Source organism: Acipenser ruthenus, chromosome 13 (assembly GCF_902713425.1).
Source record: "Acipenser ruthenus chromosome 13, fAciRut3.2 maternal haplotype, whole genome shotgun sequence".
Taxonomy (NCBI): Eukaryota; Metazoa; Chordata; class Actinopteri; order Acipenseriformes; family Acipenseridae; genus Acipenser; species Acipenser ruthenus.
The window spans coordinates 38,759,183-38,775,547 of NC_081201.1; the positions used below are offsets into that span (position 1 = coordinate 38,759,183).

A 16,365-nucleotide genomic window follows, 5' to 3' on the forward strand; every position below is an offset into this window, starting at 1 on the left:
TATATGAATGAAATACCAATACATTTTCTTATTAAATATAATCAGTATTTCATTAAGTAATGCTTGACAAACCATTGGCAATGAACTTGGGAGTAAATTAATAAAACAGGGAAGGGTGTGCTGGCAGTTAAGCAACAAAGCGACACAGAGGAAGGACTGGAGTAAGCAGGGAGTTGCACTGCTGCTCAAAAAACAATAGGGCAGCATTTCAACAATAAAGATTGAGGTGGTTTGTCAATTATCTTGTCATTCTGATGGAATTAATAATACAAAAATCTAAATAACTCCAACTAAAACTAAATATTAACACAGTGTTCCCGTTATTTAGAACCACATATTTCATGTGGTCTTCCTTTAACATAACGATGGTGTTGCAGTAGAATTTCTGGCACTTGGGGCGATCTGTTTATGTCAGAGAACGTGGTCATTTCACTTTAGCTGTTAATATCCAGAAGAAAATTCACCTAATTCACCAAAGTTCAGCAAAACTTTATTCTGAAACAATCTCCTACAAAAACAATATTTCTTTCTCAGGATGTTTTACATACAAAATGACAAAGTTGGCATGTTACAATACCCTTTTTAAAAGCATATGTACTAACAAAGAATTGCTCTAACTTGCAAAATCTTTTCTTTTTTTTCCCCCACAATTCAAAAATAGAACAATACTTATTAAATGTACTTTTATTACATTAAATAAAGAATGAGGATACATATAACTTTGGCTTTTTGATTGTATTTTGTGTAGGCGCTACAAGGGCAACACATATGTAACTGAATGCCTTAATAATCCAAGCAATACCTACGTAAGAACTTGTTCTTTTCGATTTCCATCAAGACTCATGGCCAGTATGTAAGACTGCACATCAACACTGTAAACACCAACTCTGCTGTACTTTTCTGTATTCCTTTTCAGTTCTTTGAAATATTTAAGAGGATGTTCTGTGTGTCACAGCGATGTTCTCGTGAAGGTATTTCATGCTTCCTTGTTCTGAAAAATCAGCAACGATGTGTCCATCCCCACGCAGAACCCACTTCGTGGTTAGAAGCCCCTCGAGTCCCACTGGTCCACGTGCATGGATCCGAGCTGTACTGATGCCCACCTCCGCTCCTGAAGCAAGGGAAGCAGAACCATTCATTGTAACGCTGAGCAACATTTCAGGTCGGAAACTCTAAATACACCTTAAACCATCGCCCACGTCTAGCAGATATTGGACTAAGTTCCACATTGATGTCAACCTTCAAGCAGTGACAGCTATCAGTAGTATTCAAGCCATGTATGTTTTGCAGTATGTGCCATGCTTTCGAGTTTACCGCCTCCTCTCCAACCTCCACCTCATTTCCAGTTTCAGAAGGATATGTCCACCGCCATCCCCCCCCCCCCCCCCAAATATTTAATTTACACAGCAACTAAAACATGCCTTGTTGAGCGCTAGGAGAGAGAAAAGGAAGATCTCTTTGTACGCCTGATTCTGATGCCAAACAGAACTTTAAAAACAAACAATGAAAGTTTGAAATTTTTTGGCCTTTTTATTTTTTTGTGACAAACCTAAGCCAAAACGATATCCGTCCGAGAAACGTGAGCTTGAGTTCCAGAAAACACAGGCGCTGTCCAGATGCTGGAGAAAATACTCGGCTGTCTCCTCTGGGGGGAAAAAAAAAACCCCAACAACAATAAAACAAAACAATCAGATTTACCAAATAAAAAGGCTACAACACGCAGCTGCTCATAGACTAAGTGCATTATTATATCAGCAACATGTATACAATATGGAGACCAGCTAACAAGCAAGTACACAGTCAATACACAAAGCTTGTATGTTTTTTGTAAAAGTCGTCCATTAAAAAAGTAGCCTGAAATGTATTTTATACTGTTAACTTACACAGCTTACTACACAGTGCCATTATTTATTTGTCAAGTTCACATGTTTGGATTCCAGTTACTCACCATTCTCTGTAACAATGACGTCTGTGTGCGAGCTGCCGTACTTGTGAATGTGATCGATAGCGTCCTGCATGCTGTCCACTACTTCAATGCAACACTCCAGGTCACCGTACTCCGTGCGCAAGGACTTCACTTCAGAGGGACTAAATGTCAAGTACGAAGCAAACTTGGGTCCAGCGTGGATTTTCACCTTGGGAAAAAAAATATAAAGTAAGATAACTATAACTGGTGAAAAACACAGCTAGATTGCGTTTAATTCTTATTAACCCTCTGTTATTATTATATACTTTCAGAATTAACTTATTGAGTATACATGAGAATAGGACAAATTGTTTTTATTATTTTTACATGTACTTATACAGTACCTCAGACTGGGACCTAGGAGTACCGTGAGGTTCCAAGAGCTAAAATAAGGGATCTTGAGGTTAAAAAAAAGGGCAATGAATACACTAAACCCTCCAACCCCCTCTCTCCTGAAACTCACCTGTTCCACTCTGAGCATGTCAATTATCTGGTCAAAAAGAGGGCTTCTCAGCAGATCTCTGTGCACCAGCAGTGTTTCCATAGCATTGCAGGCAGCTGGGTACTCGCACTTGGAATCCCTTACTGTAAAATACAAATTTACTCAGTTTGAAATGATTTCTTTGAACATTCTGGAATAGAACTATAAGGCGGCTACTTTTGTCACATTTTAAGTAGATGGGATTTTTTTTTTTTTTTTTTAAACCTTGGAATAAAAACTATAAGAAACTAAGGTTGTATAAATTGAAGCATAAAAGCCATAGCAACAACTAGAAGAAGCACAACTCCTGAGAAATCTACACAATATGAATCGAACCCGATTTACTATACTACACCCAAACAAATCCTGCATCCGAATACATGGCGTGCCAGTACAACCTGGACTTGGCTGCATACTCACTGATCTTGATCACTTTTTCAATGCTGGCTTCTTGGTCGATGTACACGTGGCAGACTCCCTCACTGTGCCCCAGGACCGGGATTCCCTTTGCTGCTCTCTGGATGTCTCTCACAAGATGGGAGGAACCCCTTGGGATTATTAAATCAATCAGCTGATTCAAGCGGCAAAGATCTTCCACCTCTTCACGGGTGCTCACCTGTGATTTATTAACAGATCAATACAAGTAGCGTGAGCGAGTTCTCAGAACAAGCGCAAGGCAGCTCACGGACTTTACAGGATATGCAGGTAACAAACAGAGATAGGGCTGTATGTTGGTTGTTTGTAACATTCCCTTACTAGCTGTACAGCATCCTTGACTCCATGGATAGAAAGGGCTTCCTGTGTCAGTCGGTGCAAAATCTGGTTGGTGTTTGATGCTTCTTTTCCTCCTTTGAGCAGTAAGGCATTTCCACTGGCAATAGCCAATGCTGAGACCTACAAATTCAAACTTTATTTTAGTGCTATCCACAGCATCTATAGTTCCATCTCCCCACCCACCAAGCAAAAGAAGTGGAACCTCTAAACGTGTTCATTTTCTACACTGTATTATAACTTCATCCTTTAAGTCAGTGCTAAAACTGTAAAGAAAAATGCATTCTAAATACCAAATCAGTTTACCAGTACAGTGTGTTAACCCACTACACACCATCCACACTACAACCACCCATACAGACTAATGATCAATCTGTTCATTTGTGATTACCTGAGGGAGGCAGTCTGGACGGGACTCGAAGATCACCAGCAGAACCCCGATGGGGACCGTGATCTGTTCCAGCTCCAGATTATTAGCAATATGTGTGCGGCGTATCACTCTCCCCACGCTATCCTGAGAGGACACTGCAATCTGACGCAGCCCAATGGACAAGCTGTTTAACTTTGAAGGAGAGAGACTTAATCGTTTCAGCAAGGGTTGAGACAACCGACCTGAAATTTAGAAAGTATGAACAAATTAATACAATTCAGCATTTTAAAATGAAAGCAAACAAATAACAAATATTCTACTATAACATGTTTAGACACAGAAACCCTTAATACTAACCGCACAGTACTGTGATATAGAGAGGTTATAATATGTGTTTATTAGTAGGGTTCCCGTTTCACGGTTTCTCTCTGCCTCTTCTGTATTTATACTATAGATATTTTCTTGGTTCTTTTCAGTTTTGCTGTACTCGATTAGAAGGTCTAAGGAAAGGTAAATGATTACCTCCACTGATAGCAACCTCCAGGTCTTTCTTGTTAGCTGCAAGAATATCCTCCTTCTGTTCAGTCAAAAGATCAGCCAGGCGACAGATAATCTCAGCTCTCTACAGAGAAACAAAAACATTGTTTTTTTAACCCCCAGTTTTGCTAATGAAAGCTGAACAAAAACAAAAAAATGAATACTCTTGTATTTACTTTTTTTTTTTTTTTAATATATTAAAATAATATCCAGAACCTGACATTACAGTATAAAAATCATATAACACTTCATTAGGACCTATACTCCATGTTCTACAACCGAGCACAAATCAGTGGCACTAATTGTGTGTCAGTGCCCTGTGCATTGTTTTTAAAAAAAGGAAAAGCCATAAAATGACCTGCTGTGGCAGCAAAGAAGACAGAGTCCTTCCTCCGCTGCGAGCCATTTCAGCTTGCTGCTCCACAGTGGGTCCTGTAAAGCAACAGCAGCACCTTGTTATAAATATACAGAGTGATCTCATATCTATATCCACCGTGTAGGAGGTGCTTATATCCAAACATGCCATAAACAAAGTATATCAATACGAGCATCCCAACAACGGCATAAAGAACACTGATTATTTGCGAAGTGAACTCATGCTCTAGCTAAAAGACCGATCAGATTTATTACAAAACCACTCGGGCTGAGCCCAGAATGCAAAAACAATAATCTTTACACCCCAATTCCTTTCCCAGACCTGTGGTGGTTGTTGAGGTCCTATCGATCATGAACATTTCATGGTAAAATTCATCAGAAAGTACCCCAGCATGAGGTGTATCTCAGGAGTCTTCAGTAATCATATGAACTTACCGGCAGGTTTGACCTCTGAGAAGAAGGTTCCCACTTTCTTTCCCTCCACAATGTCGGTGATGACATGTCCAGTTACTTTAGGATCGGTTCCATTGGCAATAACGACAGAAGTGCCTCCCTGCAGAGCCCACAATGCAGACTTCACCTTTGGAAAGTCAGCAATGCTTTATTAGAAGGATCTCATTACATTTGTACAGCAGTGTCTCGTATTGACGACCCACCTTTATTATGGTACTCCTCTCTATTTTTTGTCTGTGGAAGTACTTCTACATAAACTTGTATTTCATTTGAGATATCTATTTTCCTACCTTAGCTTCCATTCCTCCAATCCCAACTCTGGACTTTGTCCCAAAAGTTATTGACTGCTGGTCACCCGGGTAAAAAATATCGATAAGTTTAGCGTCGTCTGATCCCGGTGGGAGGTCATAGAGACCTGAAGATGAAAAAGCAAAATTTAAATTAATAAAATCAATTCATGTTTTATTTTTCCTCAACTGAAATGAAAGACTAGTTTCCCTGAAAGACAGGGAGAACAGTATGACCACGTTTAATAAAATACAAAAAGAGACAAATTACACACCTTCAACATCCGATAACGCAATGAGAAGGTCTGCTTTCATCTCCACAGCTAAACGTGCAGCCAAACTGTCATTATCCTTAATGCTGATCACCTAAAAAAAATAACCAAGTTAAAAAGAAACCCACAGAACGCTGTAACTGGGCTCCCTAAACAAGAAAGTGTAATTTAGTGAGCTCTGTTGTAATTAGTGGACGGGCAGAAAACGTATTTGCTTTGCATGTTAGGATGCCGATGCTTACTGCATTGCACTGATGTAATGAGAGGCTAACTAACTCTAGAATAATGTAATATTTGACCAGCTGACCAGGCCATGCATCACCTTGTGGGAGAAAAATATTGCACTGAAAACAAAGACGGCTGTACTGTCACCAAGGTTGTTCAGATCTAAGCCTTCCCACAAACTGTTTTTTTACTGTAGTCTCTAATCTCCAGATGTCACACTCATGTACTGTGTATTGAATGCAGAGACAAGAATTACCGTATTCCTTAGAATTTAAGATGCACTTTAACCATTTTTTGCTTCTCAAAAATATCCTGCGTCTTAAAGAGCGCAGTATAGTGATGCGTGTATTAAAAATCACCAACAAAAGACGTGACTACCCGAGTACACAAGCAGCAACGTGACTGACTGCTTAGAAAAGACGAATAAAGACGTCACTTCCCGAATACACAAGCAGCAACGTGACTTTCTGCAGAGAAGATTAACTAAAACTAGCGTCAGCACGTGTGTTTTTTAAATCTGCGCGCCTGTGTGGCGTGTCAACACCCAATGCTCTGTGTCTACCTCAGTCTTGTTCAGTGATGGCCCACGTGTGTAACAAACCCCCCTTGTTACAAGCACATAACTGTAATGCTCTGTGTGATAGCAGGTGGCTGCAAACTGCCTCCATAGCATAATTGAGGTTGTATGTTTGTAAATGCATATTTATTGGAGGTTTTATTTTTTCCTCAAATTGAGGGTAGGAAATTTGGGCTGCATCTTAAATTCAAGGACGTCTTAAATGCGAAGGAATGTGGTAGTATTGCAGAAAGTTGTGTTGAAAAGCAGCACTATATGCAAGCTAACCTTCAAGCAGCAGCATGCATCTTGTCTGAAGCAAAACACCCGCCCACACCCTTATACTTCACCCACATTTACCCCCTGGAGATCACTATTAGGTTCTGGTGGGGGAACAACTGCATCGTTTGTGTTAACGATTGGGACAATGTTCATTCGCAGGAGCTCATGGAGAGTACTATTCAAGTTCCTCCGCTTCTGATCATCGTGGAAATCCAGGTTTGTAACAAGAATCTGAATAAATAAAAAATAAGAATAATTTCAGCCTTGCTCTTTTGGTAGATATAGTGTCAAATAGAAATAAAGTTTTTTTTATTTTTTTTGTTTTAAAGGACTGCTTACCTGTGCTGCACATATACTGTACTGTGTGAACATTGCTTCATAGAGGGCCATCAGTCCACTCTGTCCTGCTGCAGCACAGGCACGGGCCTCTAGCACAGGGACCGACTGCAAAAAATTAATACACACTTCATAAATTAGGAGATTTTTTTTTGTTAATATTTAGATTTTAATCGCTAAAGTTCAAGAAAGATTTGAGAAATATATTGCATTCAAGATACTTTACATTGGGAGTTAAAACAAGCATAAAAAAAACAAAATGATGTGATTTTGACTTCAAATAAATTCAATTATTGGGGTCCCTCTAGTGGCTCACCAGCCGCATGGTGTGCAGGGTGAGTCATACAGTCGGAGGAGCACAGGTTCGCGTCCTGGCTGTGCGAAGTCGCCGGTCTTTGTTGAGGATTTCCGGTGGAAGCATCGCATTGGCTCCCGTGGGTTAGAGAAGCAAAACTGGCAGGGACAGTTTCTCTTCATCGCGCTACAGCGGACCCTACCGGCCAGGCGCCTAGTGAGTTCAGGTGGACACCTACAGGGCTGGCCTTTCTCCAGAGGCTGGTAGCTTGCTGACATCTGCTCCTGCTTTCCTGGGTGTAAAAGAGAAAGTTGGCTTGGTCGTGGGATCAGAGGACACCCACTAAACCTTCAGTTCTCCTGAGCTGTGTGGGGATTTGCTGTGGTGAGGGAACATAATTGGCCATTCTAAATTGGGGAGAAAATCATGGTGTAAAATAATTGGGCACTCGAAATTAAAAAATAAAAAATAAAAAATTTAATTATTTCTGATATTTAAAAGTTCTGCTTATAGCAGACAATCATAAACACTTTTTCACTCACCATTTCTTTAAGCTGGTTTTGCCCAGAATGTAGGGCCTGTCTCACACTTTGTGAAAGCAGGATTTCATGTCTCAAACGCTGTTTACCAAAAGCAACAGCACCACTTGTGACTATCATCATCTCTCTTCCCTGGTTCTGTAGAACAGACACCTATAGAAAGGATTTGTTTCAAGTCATTTTTTAGTAACCATTTGGGAAATGCAAGAGCCTGGGTTACAAATACAATAAAAAGCTGGTCATAACATGGCAGATCGAATCCGCAGATGTATTGTATGCAATAGAAATACTGGATAGGCATATTCACAAGACACTATGCACACTGCTTTCACATAAACAGCTACAAATGCAATTACAATGTGTTGCTTTTCCCACCCACTTTCTATTTGAGCTTGCTAGAACTTAAAATCTTAGATTGGATTCCAGAAATGTCATATGAGACTGCATTTTTAATTATGGTACTGTTTCTGATTCTGCAGAAACAAAGGGAAAGCAACACAGATTAGTCAAAGCAACAGAGAGCCATTAATTACACATAAACATCATGAAAGCGTAGGGGAAACAGGTGGAAAAGTTACATTTGGAGATATTTATTCTTTTACATCCGGTTCATGTTTTTTTTTCAATTACTTAATCCAGATTAAGCAATATCTGAATCCATAATAAATACTAATCATAGTCCTTCTAATTACCTGCTCAACAATGGATGCCAGCCGTCCAAGTGCAAGCCCACACTCATCTCCGCGGGTCACCACAGCACTACCAAGCTTCACCACAATCCTCTTGGCATGTTTTAACTCACTGCGGTGAACAAACGACTTACCATGGGTCCGACTGAGGGGGACTGTAATAAAAGGAATGTTACTCCAGTGTCGTACAGCAGTGCTTTTGAATGATGAACAGATCACAGGTAAATCTAAAACAAGAGAAATGCAAAGAGCAGTGAACAGGAAAGAGCAAGATATGATCAGCTGAAGTGAGTTATGAAGAGGTTTGCAGTTAGATAACAGTGGTCATGCACAGCCAGTTTGAAATAGATATGTTGCATAGTTTGTATGCAGAAGTTGTTGTTAACCAGAGGAGCAAAGCTACTTAAAACATCCTGATTGGAAATAGTTTCTATCATGCAAACATGTGAGTTTATGACATTCATGCATGGGCATGGGGCACACTTTAACAGCACAGCTGCCTTTACTCTAGATCTGACAAACGAGATAAGCAAGCAAGAGAAAACAAGGGTAGGTTTGCTTGTGGTCCTAAAATTGCCATTTGCCTGCCCACAAAAATGGCTATCATTGTTGTCTAGTAGTTGTGCTTCACAGCAAAGCTCTTTTCAGGACAGCATGAAGCAATTCTAGCAATGTTTTATGTTGTAGTGCCACATCAGCAGACCCACACATTCTCAACAACAAAATGTGCATTCTAACCTACATAGAATAGAGGAGGGTTCAGCAAGGGCAAGAGATCGGTTTTGTGTGTTTTTTTAGTAAGTTTATTTTATTAAATACAATGTTCAGTAATGTCCAGGTGCCTCCCGCCACTCCTAGAATCCCGAAGTGGAAGAGTATCCGCACCAAAATAACGGTAACTTATTTGTGCAACATCAAGATTAAAAAGTGAACACAAGTCAAATCAACGTTTCGGTGCTGTGCACCTTTATCAGGACTTACAAGACAGAAGTCATGTGAGTGCGGATACCCTTGGCTGCATCATTCATTTATATATTATAATATATATATATATATATATATATATATATATATATATATATATATATATATATATATATATTCTAGCTACTGTACTTACATTTAGTTTGCGATGCAGCTCTGGTGAAACGTGGACAGAATCTTGACTGCAAGCTCCCCACGGCTGCCTTCAACTTGCAACTCAGAGCAAAACTGTATAACATGATCTTACTGAAAGAAGGACCCTGGGAGTCAGGGGAGCTGAAACATAAAACATATAGACCACTAAGAACTGGGCACTAGATTCAGTACGAAAACACAAATGCTTTGAAAACAAGTTCATGCACAGCCAAAAAAAAAAAGATGAACTGTAATAACATAAACAATTGCATGTTGAACCATTTTCATCACTTTGAAAATGTTTTAAAAGATAAAGCTTCAATACTGTACCCACAGTGCTAAGATGGTTTCCCTGCTCATTCCAAGTAAACTCCATTCATTATAAATTCCTAGCAAGCAAGATCACCCAGTCAGAGACTGGCATGGGCGGTCGCTTCTACAGGTTTTATTACCCTGTCTGAAGATGATGAAACCCGGATTTGCTGTTGCAGCAGGAATACAATACAGCCACCACTAAATGGAAAGTGGTCGGTTTGCACTCTCCCTGCCTTTAGGCATGGATGAAAACAGCATGCAGAAAGTCTGAACTTACACTTCTTTCAGAATAACTCGAACACAAAATCCACAGCAAGATCGCACTAGTATAATTACTGTAGAACGCGGTATCAGTTCAGTGAATGATTAATAGATGTAGGACAATTCACACAAGCTAAGCAAAAACAAGTATTTAGCACACATACTTCATTTAAATATTTCTATACTCTCAAATCAAGTGCACTACTGTAGCACATTTCATAACGGAAGCTCTGTTTTCCATGTTAAGTTACAGTAACGATCAGTTTGATCTTCAAAGAGAAACGTAAACAAATTGTATTTTAGCTTAGCTTAAGTGCAAGCTGGCAAAGGAGGTTTACGTTATCAATATTATGATTTTATAATGGTGACCGATCTTTTGAAGCTTGCTATGTTAAATAAAGGGTCCGAGAAATGCTCTACACCACACTGCAGTTTTTCTTGGTGACAAAATGATTTTCCTTTCACACAAATTCTCCTTAAATTAAAACCGGGTTTGTGATGTCAACATAGCTATATTTTAATAAAGGCTATTTATAAAACCATTGCTATAATTTAGATTTAATACAGGCTTCTATTTTCTTATAATTATTAACACACATGAGAGAGACAGATATAGATATATAATTAGTCGAAACATTTGATTAAGTCAAACCTTGTGCAATTCGCTTTCCTGTGAAATTGCTGATTTGTACAAAAACGTGGTGTCTGATTAAGCATAAGGGCTTGATAACATTCTTATTGTTTTTATTAGCTTCTGGAAGTATGTCCACTGACTGATTAGATCGATAGATAGATAGATCAAAACATTACACTGCTATCATGTGACTAATTCACTTTGCTGAGTAAGCTAACCGCATCAAAAACACGTGTTGCTGTTTCAGTTTTATTAATCATCATAACTTCGGCTTAGTGTGTCAACAATCACAAACTTCCAGAAAACAAACAAACAAACAAACAAACACCCCAAATGCATTAGCACAATACCGACGAGTGACATGAACTTTGCCCCTTCCTCCCTCGTAAGCATATTGATTTGTGATGTCCAAACATACCTGTAAACAGTGCTTCAATGTAACACAGACGATTCCGATACAGTAAGTTACCGTGTCTCTCCTCTTCTCTGTATCACTTCACCCGGCCTTCCAATCCACGTCTCAGCTCAACGCTTTATTCCACAACATTAGTTACGTAAGGCATCAGACCCACGTCTCACGTTAACAAACTCTCTTTAAGCTTCCTACGTATCTTCCCTTGCGTTGCGTTTTCCGTAACGCTTTTGACTTACATCTCAAAACGCAGCATTTTGCATTATACGTAAATAGCGCAAAATTGTGTATGTGCAGTTGATTAAATGTAGAAAAAAGTCGTTGCAGAATTGCTCAAGAGCCACCCTCAGCGTAGCGTACACAGGGTAGTTCTGCGTGCGCAACTCATAATTGTAGCGCTTCATTGACCCTCAACACCCTGACCACGTGACCATAATACCCCACTCACCTTAGGTTTTGGGTTAGGTTATTGTTATTTTCTTAGCAGACGCCATTATCCAGGGCGACTTACAATTGTTACAAGATATCAAGACAATTGTTACAAGATATCACATTATTTTTTTTACGTACAACGACATATTTTTTACACATTATTTTTACATACAATTACCCATTTATATAGTTGGGTTTTTTACTGGAGCAATCTAGGTAAAGTACCTTGCTCAAGGGGACAGCAGCAGTGTCCCCCACCTGGGATTGAACCCACGACCCTCCGGTCAAGAGTCCAGAGCCCTAACCACTATTCCACACTGCTGTGTCGTTTAGTACCTACATTTATCACCCTTATCATGTGATCGGCCTGTAGCCTATGCAGCACAGGAATATCCACTACGAAGTGTGCTGAGGGGATCAGATGATTTTTAATGGTTTTTAATGGTTTCACTCGCACTTGAATTACCATTATGAACAGTTCCATAGATTACCTTATTGTGTTCATGTTTTACTCACATAGATTTTTATGGCAAATTTCAAATAAAACAGAAATTATGGCCAGTTAAATTAAAATAATATAGATATATAAGAAATAAAATGAGATCATGTACAATATAGAAGAATAAAGGAAAATAAATGGATAGATAGACTCAGTAGCATGAGGCACAATAGTATATAATTACATCATTAACTATGCAGTAAATGACATCAGACTACCATTAAGATTAATAGATTTAAACAGAAATAACTGCATGTAGAAGACTGTAAGTTATTATTATTATTATTTATTTCTTAGCAGACACCCTTATCCAGGGCGACTTACAATTGTTACAAGATATCACATTATACAGTTATCATATTATTTTACATACAATTACCCATTTATAAAGTTGGGTTTTTACTGGAGCAATCTAGGTAAAGTACCTTGCTCAAGGGTACAGCAGCAGTGTCCCCCACTGGGGATTGAACCCACAACCCTCTGGTCAAGAGTCCAGAGCCCTAACCACTACCCCACACTGCTGCCCTAAGTATCTCCACTGTTTGTTTTCAAACTCACTTTCCCTTGACAAAGGTCTGTTACACAAACGCAATGTTGGGAAGTTAGCTCTTTTGAGTAAAAACGTCTTTTTTTTCAGACCAGGTATTCTAGCTTATAGGAACTGATTGAGAAAGATGAGATGCTAATGATGAGTATTTTGGAAGCAGAAGAAAGATGCTCCCTGCTGTATCTGGAGGCTCAGAAAGAAACACTGGAATCTGGGGTACAGGAGATGGACTCGCTTCTGAAGAGCAGCAGGTGACTCATGCATGAGCAAAGCCCTTGACATTCCTACAGGTACACACTGCAATCCCAGCTATCGTTTATTATTTATTGTACATTTTACTGATGTGCCACATGTTCCTCATTAGAATTTACTGCTTTATTTATTTCATTTATATAATTATAATGGAGGTGACTTTGGACTTGGGTCTGGGAGGCTGACGGCATCTGCTTTTACTATGAAGCTCTGCTTTCCAGAAATGCGTTTTCAGCCACTGGCCATGAGAGGGCACCAGCATTGTATCTGTAAGCTATACAGTCAGATTCTCTATTGAATTAACACAACATTTTTGGTACAGTACATTTAAACTCTCCCAGTGTAATCTACATTGTTAACAATACCCCTAATGGTAACTTTAACCAGCGTTTTATTTGGCTGCCAAAACATGGCCTGATAAGTGAACCTAATTAGTCATTGCATAGGCCCAAGTTTAATTTTTAATGAGCTAAAATGTCTCTGATTTACAGTTAATGTGTATGGTCTGTACTGTATATATGTAACAGTTATTAATGTCTGACATGTTTTTTTTTGTGTTGTTTTTCTGGAAGTGTGCTATTGTTCACATCGTTGTACTATTTTATTGCCATATAGCTTAAGTTTAACAAGAATGCACTTGGTAATACTGAACTAATAAAGTTGAAATAGTGCTTATTATATTACTTTATATTAAACACAAGATCATTGCGTCCATAATATAAACACAAACCAAACAAACAGGCATTTATCCTTTTGTGGCTCCTTTGTTAAAACATCTCCACTCCATGAAAATACACTGGAACAAGCTATTCAAATACATGTGCAGAGCAGATGTATCCTCATTTATATATATATATATATAAACCTTCTTCCTGCAGGTCACAAAAAATGGGAAATCCTTGTCTTCAACTCTGCAAGGCATTTCTACCAGGGAGCATTTATTAGAATGTTGCTAATAACACATACTGTACACCAGATGTGCACGCAGCATTGCAATTCCCATTTACAATGTTCCCTGATTTCGTTTCTTCATTTCACAGATATGCACACAATCTCTTTAAACCCTGACACAGCTCACCCAAAGCTAGAGGTATCTGATGACAAGCTGGAGGGCCGCTGAAGCAAACATGCTTCCGCACATTCGGAAAACCCAGAGCTCTTTCATTCCTAATACAGTGTCCTGGGGGATGAAAAACTGTCCTGTGGGCAGCATTACTGGGAGGTAATAGTCCGGGACAAACCCTACTGGCTGATTGGAGATGCATATGGCTCGATCCCAAGAAAGGAGGGAAGGGTCTTAATTGTCCGGATTTAGGAATGAACAAAGTTTCCTGGTGCCTGTATCACAGCAATGGAACACACTCAGCTTGCCACGATTCCCAGGAAACAGCTCTAATTGGCCAGAAGAAGGTCTTGAAACTGGGGGTGTTTGTTGACTTTAGAGGACAGAGCCTCTTGTTTTACGATGCAGACTCACTGACGTTTCTCCATTCCTTTTCCGTTCAGTATTTAGAAGGAGTTTATCCAGCTATCAACCCCTGCATAAACATCGACGACTAAAATCACCAGCCTCTCGTTCTGTTTCACATCAGAAACACAGAACAGCGTGTCGTGAAGTGGGAATTGACGGCTTGCAATGTGAGCTGCGTTTAGGGGATTTCGCTGGGGTCCCACTTCTTGTTGATTCACGCCTTCTGTCTAAAAGATAAATAACCAGGGGGTTCAGGGTTCAAATCCCATCTCAGCCACTCCAGTACAATTTAGAAGGTTTGAACTCATAAATCTACAGTATGTCGGTGATTATTAATGTAAAAGCTGAACCTTTAAGTTATTAAGTACAGTTTTTCGACTGGTGGCTGTAGGGTATGGTGGGTTTGATTCTGCCACTCTGTAGCAATATGAGGAACTTACCAGCAAGGTCTGCTTCCTTACAAAGGAAGTGTAATGCAACTTTAATATGAAACAGGTGAAGTTAAAGGGTCACAATATACTGTGAAACACATGGGAATCACACAGGCCTGCAAGCAAAACGGCAGCCAGTTAGATTTGTTTTCTGTTTTAGAGTAACATAACCATTTAGAATGTCTGACATCCTGAAAAGGGGAAGGGGAGGGAAACACATACTTATTTTGGGATTTGTAGCTATATGTACTTTTTTTTTTTTCAAATACACCCTACTCCACATTTTAATATGGAGCAAAATATTTATCTTCATTTTGTTGTCTTGCTAGGATAGCAACAGTGTTTGCTTTAGGAACAGAAACTTGCAAACACAACCTGAAACATTTCCCTAATTTATTTTTCGCATTGTGTCTGGCCAACACAGTGTATGCTTTCAGTATTATTGCAGTGTGTTTGTACAGTAACTTGGTAACACTTAGCAGAAAACATTCAGTAATCTTAGAGAACATGCATTAATATTACGTTGTTTATAGGGTTAACCAAAACACCTGGCATAAACAGCCAAGCATTTTCCAAAGCATGTTTCCAGAGGCTCATGTGGTTAACATTACAGTGTTATCATTGCATGTGTCACTAAATCACACTCTTGACATGAGGGTAATTCAAACCTAAACAGATTAAACGTCAATTATTTTGACTATTACTGTACTTCGACCTTGGTCAGTCTGTTCCCTGATTATTTCTTACATTTCCGCAATCCCTTTAAGGAATGTACTGGATGCTTCACAAATGAATACTAGGTGGACTTTGGGTTGTGTTGTAACAGCTCTAACTGAGGAGATGGGATGGTTTTGTATTACAAGGTAGAAAAAAAAAACATGACTAATAATGAAAGAAGCACTGAATAAACGGAAGAGTGTGGTTGGAGCTCATTTAATGTCTGTGCGAGTGGGGGCTGCGTGAATGTGAGAGGTGCAAATAGAAATGTTAAAGGTTTTGGTGGGCTACTGAGCTCACACACGAAACAGTGACTGGAATCTGGTTTGACTTTACCGTTACTGAGGTTCAATGACCATGCCATGTCACCTTCACATGAAACTTTCAATAAAATGCTGTTTGTACCTTGGAAACATATCTGCAAAATATTTTAACAATAGCTCCAGAAAGATGATGGTACTAACTCCATTCCTAACACAACAGTGTTTTTACACCATATAGATAAACTCTGCGCACACTTGGTTGGGATCCATGGGACAGCTGCATTTGTACTCTTTTGCTTGTGATATAAATACAGGCTTGGTTCTCCTCATTCTGCACCACAGTGACTCAGATGGAGACCAGTCAAGCTGAACTGTTGCCAGCAAGGTTCAGAAGCTTCACAACATCCACTGCTTAGATCCATAGCATATATGCTTATCACAAACTGAGGTCTCACAACGATCTTTAGGACGTGGGTTGGTAAGGTGGCGTACAAATTGGGCTATTCAGACTGGGGAGAAAACAATTCAAATTCACCCTGTGATGCCCATTTCTGTATCACATCTGATACCATGCTTAG

General features: G+C 39.4%; 1 protein-coding gene across 4 annotated transcripts; it reads right to left on the reverse strand.

Moving 5' to 3' along the window:
* Window positions 1-468: 468 nt before the first annotated feature.
* On the reverse strand, window positions 469-11,539 carry LOC117418283 (delta-1-pyrroline-5-carboxylate synthase). Of its 4 annotated transcripts, none has more exons than XM_034031177.3 (18): window positions 11,182-11,539; window positions 9,555-9,694; window positions 8,438-8,661; window positions 7,749-7,898; window positions 6,915-7,019; window positions 6,648-6,806; window positions 5,516-5,606; window positions 5,244-5,368; window positions 4,936-5,080; window positions 4,484-4,557; window positions 4,111-4,210; window positions 3,610-3,830; window positions 3,204-3,341; window positions 2,868-3,063; window positions 2,430-2,551; window positions 1,949-2,135; window positions 1,550-1,645; window positions 469-1,111 (listed from the first exon to the last, which is right to left on the reverse strand). In XM_034031177.3, exons 2-18 carry the CDS (start codon window positions 9,655-9,657, stop codon window positions 930-932), a joined length of 2,418 nt encoding a protein of 805 aa, XP_033887068.2. In that variant the 5' UTR covers window positions 9,658-9,694; window positions 11,182-11,539; the 3' UTR covers window positions 469-929. The 4 variants fall into 4 exon arrangements, with proteins under 4 accessions (XP_033887068.2, XP_058841332.1, XP_058841331.1 ...); XM_058985349.1 differs by lacking the exon at window positions 11,182-11,539 and adding an exon at window positions 9,888-9,910 and having other exon boundaries at window positions 8,438-8,589; XM_058985348.1 differs by lacking the exon at window positions 11,182-11,539 and adding an exon at window positions 9,888-9,910 and having other exon boundaries at window positions 6,654-6,806.
* Window positions 11,540-16,365: the final 4,826 nt, after the last annotated feature.

Bases quoted from the DNA above. Each gene is read 5' to 3' on its own strand.
- LOC117418283 (XM_034031177.3), bottom strand. From the start codon at position 9,657: ATGTTATACAGTTTTGCTCTGAGTTGCAAGTTGAAGGCAGCCGTGGGG. The intron at 7,020-7,748 runs GTGAGTGAAAAA...AATTTTTTGCAG, and splicing joins AAAACCAGCTTAAAGAAATG to TCGGTCCCTGTGCTAGAGGC. The intron at 2,136-2,429 runs GTGAGTTTCAGG...TTTTTTCCCAAG, and splicing joins ACATGCTCAGAGTGGAACAG to GTGAAAATCCACGCTGGACC.